The sequence below is a fragment of the Entelurus aequoreus genome, linkage group LG05 (assembly GCF_033978785.1).
Source record: "Entelurus aequoreus isolate RoL-2023_Sb linkage group LG05, RoL_Eaeq_v1.1, whole genome shotgun sequence".
NCBI classification, from domain to species: Eukaryota; Metazoa; Chordata; class Actinopteri; order Syngnathiformes; family Syngnathidae; genus Entelurus; species Entelurus aequoreus.
The window spans coordinates 38,590,876-38,613,016 of record NC_084735.1 but is presented as its reverse complement, the minus strand read 5'-3'; the positions used below and the strand labels follow the sequence as shown (position 1 = coordinate 38,613,016).

Here is a 22,141-nt window from a genome sequence, read left to right as displayed (position 1 = left end):
GCATGGAGAATGGTACCCTGTGAGCCTTTTCTCTGTGGTGATTATTATTGTTTGCAATCATTTTAAGATTCAGGCTCGTCGCTCAGTTAGAAAAATAGCAGGCTGGCAAACATAAATTGTTTATGAGAGCTGGAACTGTGCCTGGCGCTGACATTTTAATCAAGGAAAACAAAAGGTTGGTTTTCCAAACGGCATGCATGAGACAAATGTGAGGGTGCTTCAGATTAGGGATTTAGGATTATGAGTGAAATACACTTCTAATCGTCCAGTTGGAATCACACTTTTCATCCATGTGTCTTCACTGACTCGCATTAAAGAATATGGCTTTTCTATCCACATCATTTTATTTGACTTATTAATACAACAAAACTATTTTCCACACATTTAGATGAAGCCAAAGTGATTAGTCTGAATAAATGACTGAAAAGAAAAGTGGATTTCGACAAAAAACAATAATTGGGATTTTATTCAATATACAGTGAATGGTCAACAATTTGAACAATCGTCTCATGACAAACATTAACTCCTGCTGCAGTGTGCATGAAGTAATCCAGAAGAATTAACCACACTGTAAAAATGATCGTTGTAAATTCACAGTAAATTCCTGACTAATAATGTATTACTTTCACAGTAACATTTACAGTAATTTACTGTGAAATATAAGGGTACTGTAATGTTTGCAGTAATTTGTTGCAAGGTAACAGTAAATGATGAAGACAGTGTTTAAATCCTGTTAAATCACCACATTTGTGTGTGTGTGTGAGTGTGTGTGTGTGTTTCAGTTACACACTAGAACTGCAAGCAAAGACAAAACCCAGCGACAACGTGTTCACTTGTATCAGTTTTCACCACCCATGAAGTTTTTGTGATGAAAAACTCGTCGCCCAAGCAGTTTCTATACAAAAAAACAAACATTATTTCTCAGATATACACGCCCTGTATCCTTTTGAAGGGTTTGACACATAATAATGAGATAATGAAATAAAAGTAAAAACGAACTTCACAGTCCTGAGAGAGCTTTTTGGTCAAATGCAATGAAGGCGACAATCAGAAACCTTGTATACACCCTTGGGTTGTTATGTTTTTTAATACTGAAAAGTCATTTAACCCTCTGGGGATTACTTAATTTAAAAGGCATAGAGTAGCTCAAGGACAAAAAAGTCCTCAGGCAGTTAAGCGTGTATAAAACATATTTTTCCACTTTTTTTTGGATCAAATCCCTCAATCAACTTAAGTCCTATATAAAGATAGCAACCATGTCCTGTTTTTTTAATATATATTTTATTTTAACCATTTCAATGCCATCTGTATGTCAGATTTGTATAAAATTAGTTATTGTCCATACAGTAAATGATAAAGGGCTGAGGTACCTGGGGTAAAGATCAGGTTTAAATATACATACGATTAGTAATAAAACTGGTTTTGATGCATTATTTTTTTTTTTTGCATTCTCAGATTAAAATTGGGGACAAAACACGTTCCCATTGACTGCCATTAGAATTACATTGTCTAACTGTACAGCCATTAGACAAAATAATCATGCATTTTCACATTTCAGGGTTTCATTTTGGATAAAACAAGTACACTGCAAAATATTCGCCACTTACCAAGCTTTAAAATTTTATTACTAGGCATTGCTCTAGTTTTAAGAGTGATTTGCTTATTTTTAGTCATTGTCTTACATCATATTTGCAAGAAGGATAATGCTTGTTTTCAGAATAAAATACTAGACTCTATCTTAAAAGTCCTGCTAATTTCTAGATATACAAATCTTAATTTAGGATGTCATATTATGTAAAATTAAGGAGCTGCATAGACATACAATTTCATTATAATTTTTAGCATCCCCCCCTCCCCCTTAATGTAACCTTTTTGTCTTATATTTGTCAGCTCTTTTTTGCAGTGTACACTTTACCATAGTTACTGTTTAGAATTAGTTGTGTAGGAATTAGATGCGGCAATTTTTCGAAATAAAAAAAAGGACAAATGGATCAAATGAGCTTTCAATGGGTTCAAATTAAATATATTAAACATTAAATGTTTTTTGATATTTTTATTTAATACTGAAGTTGATTAAGAGGTTTGAGCAAAAAAACAGTAAAAAGAAAATATGAATCCAAAAATGTTTTATACACTGAACACGTTTTATCCTTTAGCTATACTCTATTGGACTAAAATTATTTCCCAGTCTATCGTTGATATATGAAAGTATTTGAAATTAAAATATTCAAATGAATCATGATAAAAACCTTTTTCGAAAAAATCATTCCATTCAGAGTAATACGACCAAAGTTATGGCCAAAAATAGAGCAACAATTTACCACAAAGGACAAAAACAAGTGCCAAATATACTTTGAGGGTTAAATGGGAAAAAAAAGAATGCTTACATGCATATTGAGTTTTGTCAAACATTACAGTCCATGTGTTTATTGCTTCATCAATGAGGTCCACCAGAGTCCCTTTTTGAATACAATCAACTGCAGACCATGTACAATCACTTAGAGATTTATAAAGGAGGCGAGCAATATTATAAATAAATAAACAACATAGGGAAATACAATCAAATAAATACATAAATGAATAAATAAACAAATAAATAAATAAACAAATAAATAAATAAATAAGATACATAGGGATGTATGCTAGTCTTCACCACACAGTTCCTTCGCTCACCTCTGACGAGGGCTGTGACAGCTGGTTGGTGTATCCATTGTCGCCCAGGGTCACGGTGGTGAAAGGCGTGCCGGGCCCACACATCTCGCTGGAGATGCTGTGCATGGAACCCGGTCCGTTGGGCTCTGGACTGGGCGAGTTCATGGGATGGTGAGGGACGGCGTCGGGGAAGCACTGCACCTCCCCTGGACAGTGATGCCCTGGGTGGCGGTGCTCGATGGCCCCGAGTGGGGTGCCAGCGGGGACTGCGGAGGGCACGAAACCCAAGTCTGCTGGGGTCTGAGCCTGGGATGACGGTGGGCCTTGGAAGTACTCATAGTTCCCGCCTTGACCGTAGTATTCAGGAGGATAATCTGCATTCATTATAAAAAAGGCACATATTAGTTCACCTCAGTGGCCATAACATTAGGCACACACAATAGCCAGGAGTTTTGATGAAAATGCCAGAAAGTAATACTTTTTGGCATCTTACAGGTAAAAAACTTTTGCATTAGATTTTGCTAGAGATATGTTATTAGCGATATTATTTTAATTTATGATCACCAAAGGGCTCCACAGACAATAGCTATTTTAAACAAAACTTTATTAATTTTATTTTTTTAAAGCCTTTAATTAAACGACTATCCAATGGTTCCCCCTTTGACCTTTGTTGTTGCCATATAATATGTATTATTACTATTCATATTATTATTATAATTTCATTTTTAATTGTCTCTCGCTTTCCCCTTCTCCCCTCTACAGCACTTTGAGATTCTAGAAATAAAGTGTGTAACACATTTTATTCATAATTATTATTCTTATTATCAATATTATTATTGGCCGACATCTTTTTCACTTCAGCCATCTCATGTAGATGATGGCCAAATTATTAGAAAGACTTCTCAATATGATAGATTCCTTTGTCATTGCAAGTAAATACAACACGCATAATAAGTATATAAAACCACTAAATACTACTATAAAATAATTATATTCCATTCAGTCTTCACATTAACACTAGACACATGCATGCACGCATATAATGCCTAAAAATCTGATCATAAAATAAGCCATTTCTTTGGAAATAAAAAATAAAAAAATCTAAATGAATTGTTTTCTCGTTTTTTAGTGCATTATGTAGTATGTAGTAAAAAAGTAACACAATTCAATATGTTTTTATGCATCCACATTACTGTATAGCAGGGCTGTCCAAAGTACGGCTTGGGGACCGTTTATGGCATGCATCGCTATTTTTATTGGCTCCCTATGCATAAAATGAAATAAAACATTATGAGGGCTGTGTGTTAGCACCACGTTGAAAGGAGACAAAGTTGAAATATTGATTGTTTTGAGACATAGGGTTAAGTTGGGGTCCAAAACTGAAATTTATTTGAAACCCTTTCGACCAGTTTTTATTGTCTGAAACGATATTTATACTATTTGACTCTAATGTGAATTTAATATATTGCATGTTTTGGACTAAATAATGTGTTCAATTATTTATTTTATGCAAAAATAACAGTGTTAACCTAAAAAAACCAAATTGGAAATAGCAATCCTTTCTGCCACACCTGCCCTATACATGACGGGTGCATGAACGCTGTGCTATATTCTAAACAGGGACAGAGCAGAAAGTGACTAGGGAAATGTTTGCTGTGAGCTTTCATATGAAGCAAACTGTCATCCATTCGTTGACATTCTACATGTGCTTTGTAAAGCAAAATGAGGCACCACACAGATTGCGGGGCCCTATGTGGGACGAAGACCATCCGCACTCTCATTAGTTAAAGATACTGTAAAAAAAATAAAAACGGATACATAGTCGAGATTTAACTTGAACCTCCATTATTTCCATATTTAAAGCACTTTGTGCCATATTTACATTATCCGTTTTTAAATTAACAGTTAAGCATGGCTTGATTTAAGATAAAGTGGTTTTAACGTATTTAATGAAAAATTCACTAATATCAAAATGGCCCTATAGTATTCTTTAATTTTCCTCTATGTGGTAAGTTTGGACTCCCCTGTAAATATGTGTCATAAACTTATTGCAGGGTGATGTCAATAAATCATATATGCACTGGAAGGATGTAAAGCTATATTTGACAACAAATACAGCTGCATGTATCGTAGGGGTGTCACACTCATTTCTATTGGAAGCCAAATCACAGTTACGGCTGTCACTTGTAAATGCAAAACCATTAAAAAATTATATTTGATATATGATATTATTACACAAATGCCCCTTTCGTTTGATTATTATCATATTGTATGGCACCAAACTGATTTGCAATCCCTAAATCAAGCTGGTGACAGCATATAGTATCTCGCTATTGTAGAAGGAATCTCAAAAAGGGTTTCAATAACTACAAATATGCTTTAAATATATTTTAGCATCAAATAATATTAAGCATTTATGGTCAAAATGAAAAAAATAAAAAATGTCAACATGCCTCGTTGACACATTTCCAGGTTTTCGCAGGCCAAGTTAAATGAAGTGGCCCACTGGCCTTTATAGTTTGACACCTGTCTTCTATAGCAGTGGTCCCCAACCACCAGTCCGGGGGACCGGCACCGGTCCGTGACGCTTTTGCTACCAGGCCGCAGAGAAACATTAAATAATTTATAAAACAACTGCATTCTCTCCGACTTAACTTTCGCTTGTCAAACTAGACACACCAATAAATAAGCTTGTTTATAGATGTAAAATAAAACTCTGCATAGGAAGTTGCCATTTGTTTTATTTGTGACATGATACAATGCACATTAGTGAACATATCAAATATAAATGTGACGGATTGTAGCCATAGGCTGATTTCCATCTGTAGTGCCCAGCAGGTTGATGGTCACCTGCTGGGGATCTCATCCCAAAGAAACAAGCTCCCACTAATTCAGCGTTATAGCGAGTTGTATTTTTCATGCACTTATTTTTGCTGTATTTATCTGGCACAAGTGGAAAGCCGGTCCCTGAAAATAATGCCTACATTAAACCGGTCTGTGATGCAAAACAGGTTGGGGAACACTGCTCTATAGCATTAAATGTATTATTATTATTATTAGTATTTAAACTATTAATCGATTTAAACTATTATACAAACATTGGGTCTGGTTCAAATATAGAGATGAGGGTCTTTAATTGGATCTGTTGTTGTACTCTGTCTCAAAGTGTTAACATGTGCTTAATGTTTCCTTAACATTATTGCTATGTTGTCTATCACCATTATTGCTATGTTGTCTATTACCATTGTTGGTATGTTCATTCTTTCTACAGTGTTGATACACATTATTGTTACAGTGTAATAATTATTGTTAGCTGTGGTAATGCCACTATGATACAACATTTGTATAATCCTTAAACAAAGTAACAGTGAAACTCAATGTATTAATCACTGAATAGAGAACTGGGGGTGGGATTAAATAAATTAACTTCTTCCCACTCCCTTTCAGGCAAAACTGGACCACCATGCTTACATACTGCACATTACCTTTTGCATTATATTAATTTATATTATTACGTGTTGTCAACTTTGTACTTTTTTTTATGCCATTGCTTGGATTAAATTAATAAATGAAAAAAAAAAAGAAAATTACAATTATATGAACGACCATGCTTGCTCACCTCCATAGTAGGAGAAATGTCCGAGCTCTGGAGTGTCCATCCTCTCCCCCAAAGCTCTCATCCTTCTGGGGCTGCGGAAGAACATGTGTCTCCTGGCACTCAGAGCACTCAGCTGCTTCATGCGCCTCTCTTTGGATCTACGGTTTTGGAACCATACCTTTTTTGGGGGGAATGGGAATAAGAAAAAGGCATTGATAAAAACACGACTATAGATCGGGACATTTCGGTTATCATTTCTCTCAGCATAGGCGCCGATTCCGTGGGTGCTTCGGGGCCCGATGGCAAGTTTCAATCTTTATGATAATTCTTTTAAAAGCTTGTTGTTGATAATTTTATGGCGAGTGTATTTAGATTTACATGTCTAACCAAGATTTTATTATGCCAGATAATGACCTTTTTACACGAATTATCTTGACTATAAACATATTCACAAAGAGCGCATGAAGGGCATACTTACTCAACAGCCATACATGCCACACTAAAGGTGGCAGTATGAACAACGCCGGCACTGTCATAAACATGTGCCGTGTAGTGAAACCACACTAAAACAGTAGCAAACACATTTTGGAAGAATATTTGCACCGCAATACAACATAAACACTACAGAACAAAATTCCCAGATATCCCTGCAGCACCAACTCTTCCGTGACGCTACAATATAAACAAACGTCATTGGTGGATCTACACCTAACATCCACTGTAATGATACCACCTACAATAGCGTATCTAGTCATACTACTATGATTACATCGACATTTTTTATCGTCACAAAATCTTCTTTCGTTTTTTTAAAATTCATATTATGTTTATAAACTCAGGAAATATGTCCCTGGACACATGAGGACTTTGAATATGACCAATGTATGATCCTGTAACTTCTTGGTATCGGATCGATACCCAAATGTGTGGTATCGTCCAAAACTAACGTGAAGTATCAAACAACAGAAGAAGAAGTGATTATTACATTTTAACAGAAGTGTAGACAGAACATATTAAAAGAGAAAGTAAGCAGATATTAACAGTAAATCTACAAGTAGATTAATAATTCATTTTCTACCACTTGTCCTTAATAATGTTGACAAAATAATATGACGCAATATGTTACTGCATACGTCAGCAGCTAAATTAGGAGCCTTTGTTTGCTTACTACTAAAAGACAAGTTGTCTAGTATGTTTACTATTTTATTGAAGGACTAAATTGCAAAAATAAGCATATGTTTAATGTACCCTAAGATATTGTTTGTTTAAATAAAGCCAATAATAACATTTTTGTGGTCCCCTTTATTTAGAAAAGTACCGAAGTACATTTGGTACCGGTACCGGTATCGGGACACCACTAATACACGCACACACCGAGCACCCACTGGCAGACATGTAGGTCGGCGCCTATGTGGCTCCCAGTGCTGTTGTACAACGAGGGCAAGGTGAAGATGTCCACACCTGGATGACTCTCATGTTGAGGCCGGTCTCTCGCGAGAGTTGCTCCCTGATGTGTCGGGTGGGCTTCGGTGTGGCCGCAAAAGCCGCTTTCAGGGTTTCCAGCTGCTTGGCCTTGATGGTGGTCCGAGGGCCGCGTCTCTTGCCCACCGCGCCCTGCTCGTCGTTCTCGTTGGGACAGACGTCTTTATCCGACAGATGACCCGCTTCTGAGTCCTTGCCGTCCTCCTGCTGCAGGTCTTGGGAGTCCGGGGACAAACTGGTCTCGCTGCATGTCGTCACTAACAGATAATGCACATTGTATTATTATAAATAATATTATTATTATTACATTCTCATTTCATGCAATTAGGATGCTGCATTATTGCGTTGGAATTGGAATCAGGCCTATAGGATGTGCTTGTAATTTATCTTGTTTGCTGTTTTTTTGTACTATTTTTATTTTATAAAAAAAAACAAAAACTTGTACTATTAATCAAAATAAATATTAATACAATAAAATCAATGATATTACATACAGCACTTTTTATACACAGGTAGGTTGCAGGACAAAAAGAAAAAACGCACACACAGCACCATTGACAATAACATTACATACGATATATTTAAAAAATATATATTTTGATACAATAATAAATACACATACGAAAATAAAATATTAAGAATAATAATAGTAAGAATATCAATAAATATAAGTAGAAAATAATACAATAAAAATTAAGAACATTCAAAATGTTCAGTAAAAAGCCCTTTGTATTATGTTGTATTATTATCATTATGTCAAACCCATTGCTAAATATCCACGACATATTACAAACGCCCAACATGAAATGAGAGTATTTCATCGTTCAATACATGCCGTTCTTGTAAGAGAGTGGTTTATTAGGAATTTCAACTTTGTTATTTTATAGCTATTTAATCACCGTTGTTGTTTACTGAGTATGTCATATACATCATACATGTAGTACATAATATACATACAGTACATATCTCCATTGAACAGTCTTGTGCTCAATGGCAATATTATAATTTTACAAAAAATAAAATACAATTGATAAAATAAAATACAATTGATAAAATTAAATTCATGATAAAAGAAATGTTGGTAGTAAATAAAGTAATTAGTGTTTTATAGTCAAAATCAGCACAAATAAAAATATATTACACGATTGGAGTTGGGGGTTAAATCACCAAAATGATTCCCGGGCGCGGCGCCGCTGCTGCCCACTGCTCCCCAAGGGGATGGGTCAAATGCAGAGGACACATTTCACCACATCCAGTGTGTGTGTGACAATCATTGGTATTTTAATCTTTAATCTTAATATAAAACAACAAGTATTGATCTGCACCTGAGAGATGGATGGTATCTTTGCCGTTGTTGTAGTCCTCCTTGCAGACGAACTTGAATTCGTCCAGGATGTAAAGTTCCTCCCCGGTGGACAGCTGCTTGTTGCACATGACGCAAGTGAAGCAGTTGAGGTGGAACACTTTGCTCTTGGCTCTGCGGACAAGATCACTGGGAAGAATCCCCTGGGAACAACCTCCACACTTGGTGCCGAATCTCCTGTGAGGGGAGAAAATATTACAAATATGAGGGTATTGGACATGCATTTTTTTTTTTTTTTTAACCAAGTTTTCTCCATATATACATTTTTTTTCCAAACAATTATGGGATAATAATGCTACATGTCTGCATTGGAATTTGCATTACTTTACATTTTGTTTCTATTATAATTGAATAAACAAACAAAAGCAAACACAATCTCCCATGTAAATGACCGTTATATTATTATTATAGGCCATATTGTCCTGTGCAATGTATTTACACATGCTAGTTTATTTTCACCGCTTTTTATGCAATTAATGGAATGGTTCAATGATAAATTAATTACCTAAAGAAGTCATTCTTGCAGTAGAGTCTTCCTTCCCGGGAAAAGCACTTTTCTGTCAAAGTGCACTTGCATTCGCAGCATTGCACGCACTGAACGTGCCAAGGTCGGTCCAGAACTTTCAGCAAGAACCGGTCTACAATTGGCTTTTCGCAATTTGCACACTGAATCATTGTGTGGAATTAATTCCGGTATATGTATATATTTATTATACTTATACACACACACACACACACACACACACACACACACACACTCACACACACTCACACACACACACGCACACACGCACGCACGCACGCACACAAACAGCGTTTAATGTTTATTCCAGTGTCCGCGTCACCTCGGCGTTCTTATCCAGAGATGGCCCTTAATTGCATCCAAGTCAGTGTGAAAAATGATCCAAACTGATGAGAAAACTGGCAAACAATCCACGCACGACCAGCAGCTCCAAAACAACAGCAAAGGTCTGCACAGACGTGCATTTCTGCAGGTCATAAAGAGAAAAACATCAAGATGATCCCAGACAAAGATTCTGTGTTATTATATCCTGAAAGATGAAAAATAAAGACGAGGTATTGTCGGTGTGCCGAATCTTGTCATTTGTGTCCCATTTTTTCTCCCGGTTGTAATGTCAGTGCAGAGAGGCGCTCTAATGAGCTCACTAGTTAGGGTGCAGCCAATCAGCTGTAGATGCACTGGTGACGTCACACTGGGGCTAACCAATGGAAACACGGTTACAATGTCAGCCCTATCAGGAAAACGAAAACACACTATATAAAAATAAATGACCTAAAACCAAAATAGAGCCATGATTTCAGTAATTTTTCCCTCATTTTTAACCTGATTATTGACTACATACGTAAATAGAATTAAATATATATATGTATAGGTAATATTTTAAAATAAATAAATAAAATGACATATTTCATGTCATATTTCAAACCCATTGACAAAAACAAAAAATTAAAAAATAGAAACAACTTTTAATTCCTCTCCTATCATTCTTAATTGAATTCATATTGTTATTGATAGAGCATAAACAAATATGTTTCCTACATACATGTTTCAACACCACGAGAGCCCCCGAGACATGAAATAACACCCTTTAGTCACTTTTACACTCTTTTAATCCAGAATAGTACTGCTGCCTGAGGTTGAGCCAATCAGTGGGCACAGCAACTGAACAGCGTGCTCTGATTGGTTTGGTCTCATTTACTGGTCAATACTATTTTAATATTGATATTTTTTAGTTCATTATGCCATTGTTATGCTTGAAAATGCTTAATTTCGGGCAAAATGTTCGAGATAATGCTTAAGAAAATAAAATATAACATTAAATAAAATCTGTGATGTGGTAAAGCGTGATGTGGCGAAGGATGACTGTATATAAAATAATAATAATAATTAAAAACCCAGAAACGACTTTTAAACTGTCTGTTATACAAAGACCAATACAAAACAATACCAAAATGGCATTATTTACATCTGTTAGTATTTATTTAAATGCAAATGAAGATATATGTTATTGATGTTAGTAAAGGAGTATTCATATAGTATCAGTACAGTGCTTTCCACACACATTAATGCTGCTTCTTCTTACATTTGTCTTCATTTGCTTTCAAAGGCCAAGGCTCTCTAGTAATAATAATCATCTCTGATCTCACATCAAACGTTTTTATGGACTGAAGCAATGGGGATGCTGCATTTTCAACACAATCACAGCTGCAGATAAATGATAGTGAAGCCTCTGTAGTTATACAAACACTTCAAATTTGCAAATTAAAAGCTTTGCAATGTCACACTGTAAAACAAATAAATACAAAAATACAAAATATATATAAATATATTTGTAAATGAACAGTAACGTGCATTACTGCAGTCATGTGTTGTGATGTTATAGTTATTGTTGATTACAGCATTCTACTGTGATGAAATACTGTTACAAGCTGTGAAATCTTGAATAGTTTTACAGTGCACCTTTGTGGTCCTCAGTCCAGATATACAAAATGTGTTTTACATAATATAATCTTACACAATAGAATGATGATTGGGGCATTTTCCTGTGGGTATATTTGTTTTTATTGTAATTTAGTATACACATTTTTTCATAATACACATATGTTAGTGCAAATACGCGTGCAAAAAAACAGCAACCTATCAGCACCATGGACAGCATTCATATTCGTCACTGATATAGCTGTGATCTTATAATATTGTTGGTGAATTTTAATTTGTTTATTATTGTTATTGGCTTGACTCCAAGTACTTGAGGGCTATCCCCCCCCCCCCCCCCAACCCCCGTCATGACATTTATAATATGTTGTCTTGTTTAAAAGTACTTACACTATTTCTGCTAATTAAAACAAACATACTAACTGCTGGTCTGTGTGTATATAGGTGACAATGACAAGACCAGAAGAGGAAGCAATTATCATGGTGGCATTCCAAGTGTCTCCCTGTGGGTTTGTGTGCCTCCATCAGAGGTGTTGATGAGCCACCTTGCCCGGTGCCTTGCCAACACCCCCTTGTACCTCTCCAGAGTACAGAAGATCTCTCTCAAGCACTGGAATTTGGCAGGATGCACCCAGTTTGCTTTGAGATGGGGGTGGGAAAAAAAAGGCATGTCATTAGGGTTTGTTAATTGCTGCTAATTGGCCTTAACAACATGAACAGCCCACCCAATGGGACCGTTCATGTGAATTAATATTGAAAAACAAAATTAATTAGTCAATACCAGTTGAAATTGTAATGGACCCACTGTAAAAACTTACCAGGCTGTCACAGCCTTTTTCACTGTAAAATATGTAATCAAAATGTCCCGTAACATTACAACAAATTAAAGGAAACCTACGATACATGTATACTATTTCACAGCTATCAACTGTTATTTTACAGCAAAGTACTGTAATCATAGTTCCCTGTCATATAACGACAAATTACTGTAAATTTAAACGGATTTGTCTCTTAAGGGGTTCCATAGACTATGTTGTACACATTTGTACAGTAGGTATGCTGTTATACCGAGGGAGTAATTAACAATAAAATTACAATTGTGAAGTTACAGCATTTATTTGTAACTTTATTGTAACCAACCGAAAAATCTCAGTGTTACAGTAAATTGCTATAATTGATATTTAAATTTTACTGTGAAAGTAATGCAATTATTAGCCAGTAATCTTCTGTGAATTAACAATGACATTTTTTTACATTAAAAGGTATATATGATTAAATAAGCTCTGCTGCCTTTTCAGACCAGTTGATTTGTGCAAATGTAATCAGGTATCCTTACTCTTTAAGCGTTTCCCAAACTACATAAAACATACCTGGTAAAAGAAAATATGTTTTTACATTTTATTCTCACAGTTATCTGACCACAAAGCCTCCTGAATTTAAATGTGAGTCAGCCTGACATTTACAGCATAATATTCAGCATAAAATACAAGGCATGAAAAAACATTGAATTGGCATATACACCACAAAGCCCACCGTTTAGGAACACATCCTGTTATTATTGCCCATTTCACACTAGCAGTTATGATTACGGTATAGGATGGAAATTTAAAAGGTCAACTTTAAAAGGTCACCAAATGTACATTTTGCCTGGAATGTAAGTCCTCAGGACAGGGAAACTTATTAAAAATGTAATGCTGCTTTGAAACTCCTGGTCTGGTATCGGAACAGAGTCTGTTGCAGCAGGACTGTTTGCATTAAATGCATTCTTGGATGAGTTTGGTGTGGAAGAACTTGCACAGAAGTCTCACCTGAACACCACAAAACACTTTTACACCAGGGACCTCAGATTTTACAAATGTTTTTGTGGACATAAAATGCTACAAACACTCCAAAATCTTGACAAAAATAATGCTGGGATAGGTTATTGCTGTAATTCTCTCAAATGTATTCACCTTTTTTCACCTCTAAATCTAATTATACATGTGTGTGGAGTTTGCATGTTCTCCCCGTGACTGCGTGGGTTCCCTCCGGGTACTCCGGCTTCCTCCCACCTCCAAAGAGGTTGGCAACACTAAATTGGCCCTAGTGTGTGAATGTGAGTGTGAATGTTGTCTATCTATCTGTGTTGGCCCTTTGATGAGGTGGCGACTTGTCCAGGGTGTACCCCGCCTTCTGCCCGATTGTAGCTGAGCTAGGCTCCAGCACCCCCCGCGACCCCGAAAGGGACAAGCGGTACAAAAAATGGATGGATGGATGGATGAACTACTTAAAATGTGTATTATCCCATACCAGATAACTACTGTATATTTAATTTTTGACAAGGTCATTGTCTGCATTTTGTGCGTATTCATGTGGTAATAAATTGTTTTAGATACATGATAAATAATTAAGAAAATAGTTCAAACTTAACCTATTTTTTATGTAAAATGTAATGATAATGAAAACTGTTCCATTCATTTTTATAGGTAGTTTTCTTACACTTCTGACTCTCATTTGCAAGTGTGCATTAATTTATGTTTGTCCTAGGTGTGTTGCCAAGTCTTCAAGTAGTCTTTTGGCATTAAGTTAAATGTGCCAGTCTTGTCTTTTGTTGAGTCCTACAAAATGTGTATACTGTAAGTATTGTACTTATTACACACCAGCTGTTCGATCTCAACATGCGTTGCAAATACTATTAGATGTGCTATATGCATTGACTATCTACCGTATTTTACGTACCATGGGGCGCACCAGATTATAAGGTCAGGTTAATAGTCAGGTCTATTTTCATACAAAAGGCGTACCGGATTATAGGGTGCATTAAAGGGGTGATATAATTTTTATTTTTTTTTCTAAATTTAAAAAACTTCCTTGTGGTCTACATAACATGTAATGGTGGTTATTTGGTGAAAATGTTGCATATATTATGTTTTACAGATCATCTTCAAGCCGCTTTCTGACAGTCCTTTCCGGATGCACTGTTTTGTGGGCAGTCTTATTTACGTGGCTCACCTTTGGCAGCATCTTTTCGCTGTCATCTTTGTTGTAGTGGTGTAGCGTGCAAGGACGGGAGTGGGAAAAGTGTCAAAAGATGGAGCTAACTGTTTTAATGACATTCAGACTTTACTTAAATCAATAACGGCGCAGCATGTCCTCATCCGTGGCTCACTAGTGCGATAACAACCGAAAAACCGTCCGACCGGAATTCTCTAATAACTAAAGTTCCTTGGGTGAATAATGTAAACTCACTACACCGGTATATTTTAGCGCTTTCAAGGCGAGTTTACTGACAGATATAAGTAAGAACTTTACACTACTTTATATTAGAAATGGCAACAGCGGAGGATGAAATGTCCCATAACAAAAGGATAGGGAAAAGAAGAAGCTTATCGACTACATTGTCGGAACGGACTACACAGGCGGATGCTTGCAAATTTTCAGGACTTATGCAGATCCCAAATACAGATCAGCAGGTACCAGAAGGTAAGAAACGTTGCTTTTGCATAGTATTGCGAAACAAAACGCCAGATAATAGGTCTTACCTTATACACACATCATAATAATACTCGTACGTTGAAGCACTTACCAAAGTCGTACTAAAACATAGATTTTTGAGCGCTGTATGTAATGTTCTATATTTGCAATGGAACATATACAATTTGGGTGTTGTTTATTTGGTCATATTGCAGTCTACACCAATCTCTTATGTGTGACTGCCATCTACTGGTCACACTTATAATTTCACCATGTACCAAATAAAATAGCTTTGAGGTCGGTAAGCACAACCAAAATTATTCCGTACATTAGGCGCACCGGGTTATAAGGCGCACTGTCGAGAATTGAGAAAATGAAGGGATTTTAAGTGCGCCTTATAGTCTGAAAAATACGGTATACATTTTATCTCCGGGGGCTGCATATGGCATTGATTTGGTGGAATGGCCTGGAAGCTGTTATGGCTGCCACCGTGGAGTGCAACAAAATATCTCTGCCATTATTCCCAAACACTTACTTTTGGTCAATGAATTCAGTGCCGGAAAACACACTCATCTCTTCTGTGCAAATCCAAAAATGTTCTGCACAAACCGCTGCATGAAATGGGATCAGCCTCAGATGCAGAACACATTTTCTTTTAATGGATGTGAACGTGTTTTAGGAAGAGGGAGCCAGAGGGAACCCTCTCCCATATGAGAGCCAAGAGAGTGATGTGCCGGAGGGGCCGTTCACTGAGAGGGCCCAAGAGACCAAGTGCCCTCGGCCCCCCTGGTGATGATGGTGATTGATGCAGGCACAATTCAGACACCCAGACGCTACAGCAAATTAAAAGGCTATTTTGTAAAGTTATAAAGGAGCAGAATGGCAGGGCGGGGCGGGGGTCCCCCATCCACCCACCCTGCTCTGTCACACCATCAGTTTCTGTTTAGCTTCCTCAGTGTCACGAGTCCCTCAGGGATGCTGTCGCAGGCCTTTCACGCTCACGCTGCGTACGCCGATGTTGCTTGTGCACAGATGGGAGTTTGTCTGTGCATGAAAGGATATGGATCTGTTCTCTGCTGAGACCGTGTACGTTTTATGTGTGAGTCAGAGCAAATGTCAACAAGCTCCTATTGTTTATTCATAAATACAGTTTGTTAAAAAATATACCACTTTATGTATATAATTATGCTATGTAATGTATTGATATAAGCATGTTCCTCACAAGTGGGAAAAAACCACCGATGTGTGCTGGTGGAGTTGTTTCTTCCAAACACAGTGAACCTCAGTTTCCGCAAAATGCAGTGTGCACTCTGAGCATAATGAGGCACTAGATGGCAACGAATAGCTTTTATTTTGAAGCTACATGACAAAAGAGAATGGCCGAAGATCATACCTGTCAGCATTTGGAAATAAGGGACAATGCCAGGAAAAATGGGATTGACAGGTATGCCTAAAATAGACACGACTTAACCAGGAATCAAATGCATCTATCCATCCATCTTTTTCCCAGGGTCCTCCTCATGCCCGGGACACCTCACTAGGGAGCACATCCGTTAACTTTTGCATTATAAAAATAAATGACATGTCCTGTAAGATAGGGGACAATGAGGGAAAAGCATTGTTGAGGAGAATCACAACATTCTTCACCATTCTTTTACACACGCAACGTAAAGGTGTCAGTCAAGATTGATGCATGGCAGTTGCACAGGAAGTCATTTCACAATAAAATACACTCAACAGGGGTTCGTGCTGGTGGAAACACATGGCACCCTTCTGTGTTGTAACCCTGCTGTTTTACTGGCATGCTTTTATTCTGAAGGCCTGACATTATGGGCTACAGGATGTGTTGCCAAGCGGATAGTACGCTGTGCAACACTAGCTTTGTTGTCTTTTATTAAGGTTAAAATAAAGAAAAAAATTATAATATTAACACTATATTTCATTTCTTACACACTTGTCATTTAAAACGTACAGTATATCAAAGTGCTGTAGTATAAACCAAGACTTCAAAAACATCAAAGCTTAACCAATAAAGCAGATGCAATTCTACAACTAAAACTCATCAACAGTAACAAGCCTTCTTAAGAAGAAAAGTCTTTAAGAGTGCTTAAAAGCTTTAAAAAGTCCAGAAAATATATATTTTGGGAAGTTGCTTGGAAAGAAGGGAAAATACATAAGTTTCCAGGGTTGATATCCAGGAGGATTCAGGGTTACATTCCACGCCACATCAACGGTTATTCTCAACGGTTGCTATAGGATTACTTTTGATTAATCACAATTAAATGTCAATAATTATTAATCTATATAATTGTGTTTAATGATGCATGAGCAAAGAGAGTCAAGAAAGATGGGAATATAGAGTATGTATGCGTGTCTGTTTGTGTGTGCACTATATGTGCATTGGTGATAATAGTGATATATTATTGCTCACTTTTTGTTTTTTCATAGTTTTTTGTATTACAATGAATTTTTTTAATGTATAAAAAAACTACACCGCAACCACAAAATTCCCCCATTTTGGAATAAATAATATCTATCTTATGTATGTACTTAGGGCGTGATCTACAAAGAACGAAATACCACCTACCAAACAGTGTGTGCAAACTTTACAATTGCGCGATCTATTTGAGGGCGTGTGGCATGTGATCTACTAAGACTGTGTGTACAATTGATAATTGGTACAAAAGAGGTGCAGACCGCCCTATTTAAATGAGGATTTGGTGTGTATTACTGGCATTATGTGCCCATGGAAACACTCAGTTCCCTCCATGTCCATGTTACTTATGCTGTTTTGCAGTGTTGAACCAGCAGCACACATCTAAAATATGTAACTTTTTCTGCAATATAGAATCATAATCTAGACAACAGAAATTATTGCCTGATTTAATGCATATTGCAAGATGTTTTTGTCATATAGGAGTTATATTATAATATCTCGTAATTGAAAAAACTAACACCATTAAAAAAACACCAACAGACACCAAAACGCATTAATTGAATTATTTTTAATCATCCTCTTAAGTCATCCAGCAGCTATACGATTATAAAAGGATATTGCTGAAAAGATGATATGTCGTGTATTCAAATTTTTGACCGTCCATATGTGTTGACAAGCATACGTAGGACCGATCTGCAGTGTGATCGCCTCCTTTCGTGCAGCCATTTTCAAGCAACTGACAGTTTTGTGCGTCTTTTTAGACACACTAAAGATAAACGCAAAACAGCAGCCGCAGAACAGTTTCAATCTTGATAAATCACACTGTGTGTGCTAAATAGTTATATTTGCATCTTCTCCTCCCAGTATTGTAACCAACATATATTCTGCATATTCATGAAGACAGATCCGTTAGATCGGATTGTGCTCCTTAATTTGCTCACTTAAGAGACACGATACTCTGCGCACAATCTTAGTAGATCAGCTCTGTGTGTGCTATCAAATTTGCACACATTTTAATACACGAAAACCTTTACTAGATCAGGCCTTTAGTTTAAAAACGCCTTTAACATAATGTTTATACTAACAAAAAAACATTTCTGCTTTTCTGAACAAATACATTAATGTAACTAATTGCGTTATTAATGTGCTCTTTGAAGCTGAATATGCTTTGGTGAAAAGAAGAGTGTGTATAATATTTTAAGTCGGACTGTTCCATGTTTTTCGTGCTCATATTTCACACGGAGTGGACCAATATGCTGTCTAGTGTCTTTCACATTGACTTGTTTGCTTGTGCAGCATGTCACTACCGCATCAACTGCATATGTGCACATAAACAACGCTAACACCACATTCACAAACTGACGGTTGATTAATCTAGCCATTTTTTTTGTCAGATTAATAATGATGATGGATTAATAGTACTTCCTTTTATAAAGATTTTGCCATATTCTTGTTAGCTAAAACCAACTGCAAACAAAACAGTAGCTCTTGCTTTTGCCCTTGATGGAAGGTAAACTAAGACAATGCATCGCAGGGCTGTTGCATTATGTAGTATTACTTGTATGCTGTTGGCATTGTGAGTTTGTCTCTATGCAAATATTCTGCCTGAAGGGAAAGCAGCAGTGTGTCCTCCCTTTAGTGTGTATTAGGTCCTTATCTACATGATTTACAAATCATTTATCCTCAATTTGAATTTAATTGACCCGGCTGACCTGAGGATGCACTCGTTGCTGGAGGTGTGCCCTGCCTGGAAGCAGCGTGTGTGTGAAGAGGAGATACGAGGCCAGACTGTGTGAGGCCATGCAGAGCAGCCTGCAGGGTGGACAAGTCACACGGCTCGGGTCAAACCCGTGTCAAGTGGGGAGAGAGGCCAGCTGAGCTGCCTTGGCGCACACATTGTGCTCATCAATGCAGCTGCCGTCAGTTATCGAGGGCGCAGGCGAAAGGAGAGGCCCGCTTGGCCCGAGGGAGGGGGGGGGCTCAGGAGTGTGTTCAAGTTTGGGGGAGGCAAAGAGGGGACCCTGGAGACATATGATCCTCTTAGCAGGGAAAATAGCCTTTTCCATACAACACATGACAAGTCTCTCGCTCGCAGGTCACCTGCCCCACATTGGTAAGGGGCCAAACAAACAAAACCAGAACATTTGATGGATTTTTTGGGGATGGACAGTAAAGAAACAACATTTTTCTTACAGCTTTTAAATCTAATGGAGCAGGTACCGTAATTTTCGGACTATAAGCCGCACCTGACTATAAGCCGCACCAGCTAAATTTAGGGGAAAATACAGATTGCTCCATATATAAGCCGCACCCGACTATAAGCCGCAGGGTTTTGATGTGTAATTACCGTAGTATATAGGGGTTCCTGCTACCACGGAGGGGATTGTCGGGATAGAGATGACTGTTTGGGAACGCAAAGCGTCCCATTTATCAACAATAAATCTTTCAATCATTCAATCAAACTTTCACATCTTTGACATGGCGAACAGCATTCGTGCAGAGTACAAATAATACAACGGTACAAAGTAATACAAAGTGCTCGCCTGTACGTTATCAAAATAACCAGCCTACCGGTATATGATAAGTCAGTCTTTAATCATTGTGTCATCGTCTTCCTCCTGCGTACTAAAACCACCGAAATCCTCTTCGTCGGTGTCGGAGAAGAACAGGCCGTAAATAAGCCGCACCCTTGTATAAGCCGCAGGGACCAGAACGAGGGGAAAAAGTAGCGGCTTATAGTCCGGAAATTACGGTAGTCACACTCTGCTAAGGATGGGTAATTTGCACATTTACATTGAAACTGTGCCAATTCCCGGTACCTTCATACAAATACTCAACGGTACCAATTTTCGGTACTTCTGTGTGTTCTTGTGATAATAACTGTTGATTTGTTTAATAATGCAATCTATTTTTTCATTTAACATTGACCAGGGATCTGATAATGAAAACTGTGCTGTCCAGTTGTTATACATTGTTTTCTTACACTTCTGAGTATCATTTGCAATTATTATATATACCTTTTTCCATGCAGTTGCAATTGCAAGACATTAGATGGCAGTAATATATAGGTTACAGAGTGTTGCCTTGTCAGGTAGTAGTCTTTGCCATTAAGCTGAATCTAGTCTTTTGTTGCGCCCTAAAAAATGTTTGTACTGTAAGTATTTTATTTATTACACATCAGCTGTTTGATTGTATCGTGCATCTTAGTTGTAGTTTTCATCACCAAATTTGGAGATGTTGAAAACTACACGATAGAAAATCCAATGTAAAATAGCATTGAGCTAGTGCATTTTGAAAAGTCGAGCTTTATGTAGTATATTTATTAGTGACAGTCCCGGTGAGTATTAAATTTGGTACTTTTATAGGTAAATTGACTGTTTTCTATCAAGCATACTTGCATTATTACCTAGCGGCTGTTCGGCTGAGTACGCTCTGAGTGCTGCTTGACTTGCTTGTTTCTTGGTCAAGTGTTTGTGCTGGTGCTGAGTCTACAACCGAATGTGATGTCATGTGCAACAATAGTATCGAAATATGGCAACGTTTGATTTTCCCGATACCCGGTACTACGACGGAATTCGCCTATAAAAGTATCAAATTTAATACTCACCGGGGCCGACACTAATATTGCAATTTCTGATGCCAAAAAGCAAGAAGAAAGCACTCGAAAGTACAGTAAAGCTCCACTTTTCAAATGTGCTAGCTTAATACAAATTTACATTGGATTTGCCATAGACATGCTACCGATTATTGCAACTGTATGCAAAATGTACTATATAATATTTGCAAATGAGACTTAAAAGTATTAGAAAACAAGATAACCAGACCCAGTGTTAATTGTTAAATAAATATATATTGATTTAAAAAAATAAATTCATACGAAAGTACTGAAAATTGATACAGTTAACTACATATATCAATTCCCAGGTACCTGGAATTGGTGCAGGGCGGTTGATTCAATTGTGAAATGTACCCATCTCTATGTACATTACATATTTACAGTTTGTAGTCACACATTGTCACAGTCTACATTCTCAATACAGAACCAAACATATGAAACAGTTGCATATTGGTGTATCGTCGCTGGTGACAATATGGAGTTGAGTTGAATTTGGGATTTTCTGTTAATTTTTTATGGTTTTGGTTACTTTCACTCGTCTTCCTTTAAGTTTTTTTTCCAATAATAAACACTATTTTATGTTGTTATTAGGGGTGTCCCGATGCAACTCTTTCAATTCCGATACAATACCAATATTGGAGACTTGTGTGTTGTTAATCTGATACATTATCAGCAGGAATCATTGTACATACTTTTATTAGTAGTAGTGCGGAATGTTAGCAAAAGCTTGATCAAGTGAAAGTACTCAGACAACAATATTACTGTAGGTATGATAAACAATTTTTATTTATTTATATAAAAGCATGTACTTTTAATATTTTGTAGTGTGGAATGTTAGAAAAGTTTTGATGAGTAAAATTACGCCGAGAACACGATAGGTATGAAAAACACTAACCTTATTACAGATTTATGCTTTTGAAGGGGAGTGTTAATTTGTTTTTGGTGGCACCTTGTGGTCACAATAATTGATTACGTTAAATTCATGACACAGTAAGTTGAAGGATGCGGACACTTTTGTTACTGGATACTTTCCAACACACCTCTGCCGTGGAAATGTATATACAAGTAATATGCGACTATAA

At 37.0% G+C, this 22,141-nt stretch overlaps 1 protein-coding gene across 2 annotated transcripts; it reads right to left on the bottom strand.

Moving 5' to 3' along the window:
• Window positions 1-398: 398 nt before the first annotated feature.
• LOC133649736 (LIM/homeobox protein Lhx1-like) lies at window positions 399-10,220 on the bottom strand. 2 transcript variants are annotated; one of them, XM_062046393.1, is made up of 5 exons: window positions 9,941-10,220; window positions 9,058-9,272; window positions 7,712-7,989; window positions 6,272-6,428; window positions 399-3,026 (listed from the first exon to the last, which is right to left on the bottom strand). In XM_062046393.1, exons 1-5 carry the CDS (start codon window positions 10,093-10,095, stop codon window positions 2,650-2,652), a joined length of 1,182 nt encoding a protein of 393 aa, XP_061902377.1. In that variant the 5' UTR covers window positions 10,096-10,220; the 3' UTR covers window positions 399-2,649. The 2 variants fall into 2 exon arrangements, with proteins under 2 accessions (XP_061902377.1, XP_061902376.1); XM_062046392.1 differs by having other exon boundaries at window positions 9,601-10,082.
• Between the last annotated feature and the right edge of the window lie 11,921 nt (window positions 10,221-22,141).

What these genes read in the sequence shown, in the direction of transcription:
- LOC133649736 (XM_062046392.1), bottom strand. Translation starts at nt 9,770, where the DNA reads ATGATTCAGTGTGCAAATTGCGAAAAGCCAATTGTAGACCGGTTCTTG. An exon ending in TGCAAGAATGACTTCTTTAG is followed by an intron (nt 9,273 to 9,600) that starts GTAATTAATTTA and finishes CTCCCCTCACAG; the next exon opens with GAGATTCGGCACCAAGTGTG. An exon ending in AGATACCATCCATCTCTCAG is followed by an intron (nt 7,990 to 9,057) that starts GTGCAGATCAAT and finishes ATTATCTGTTAG; the next exon opens with TGACGACATGCAGCGAGACC.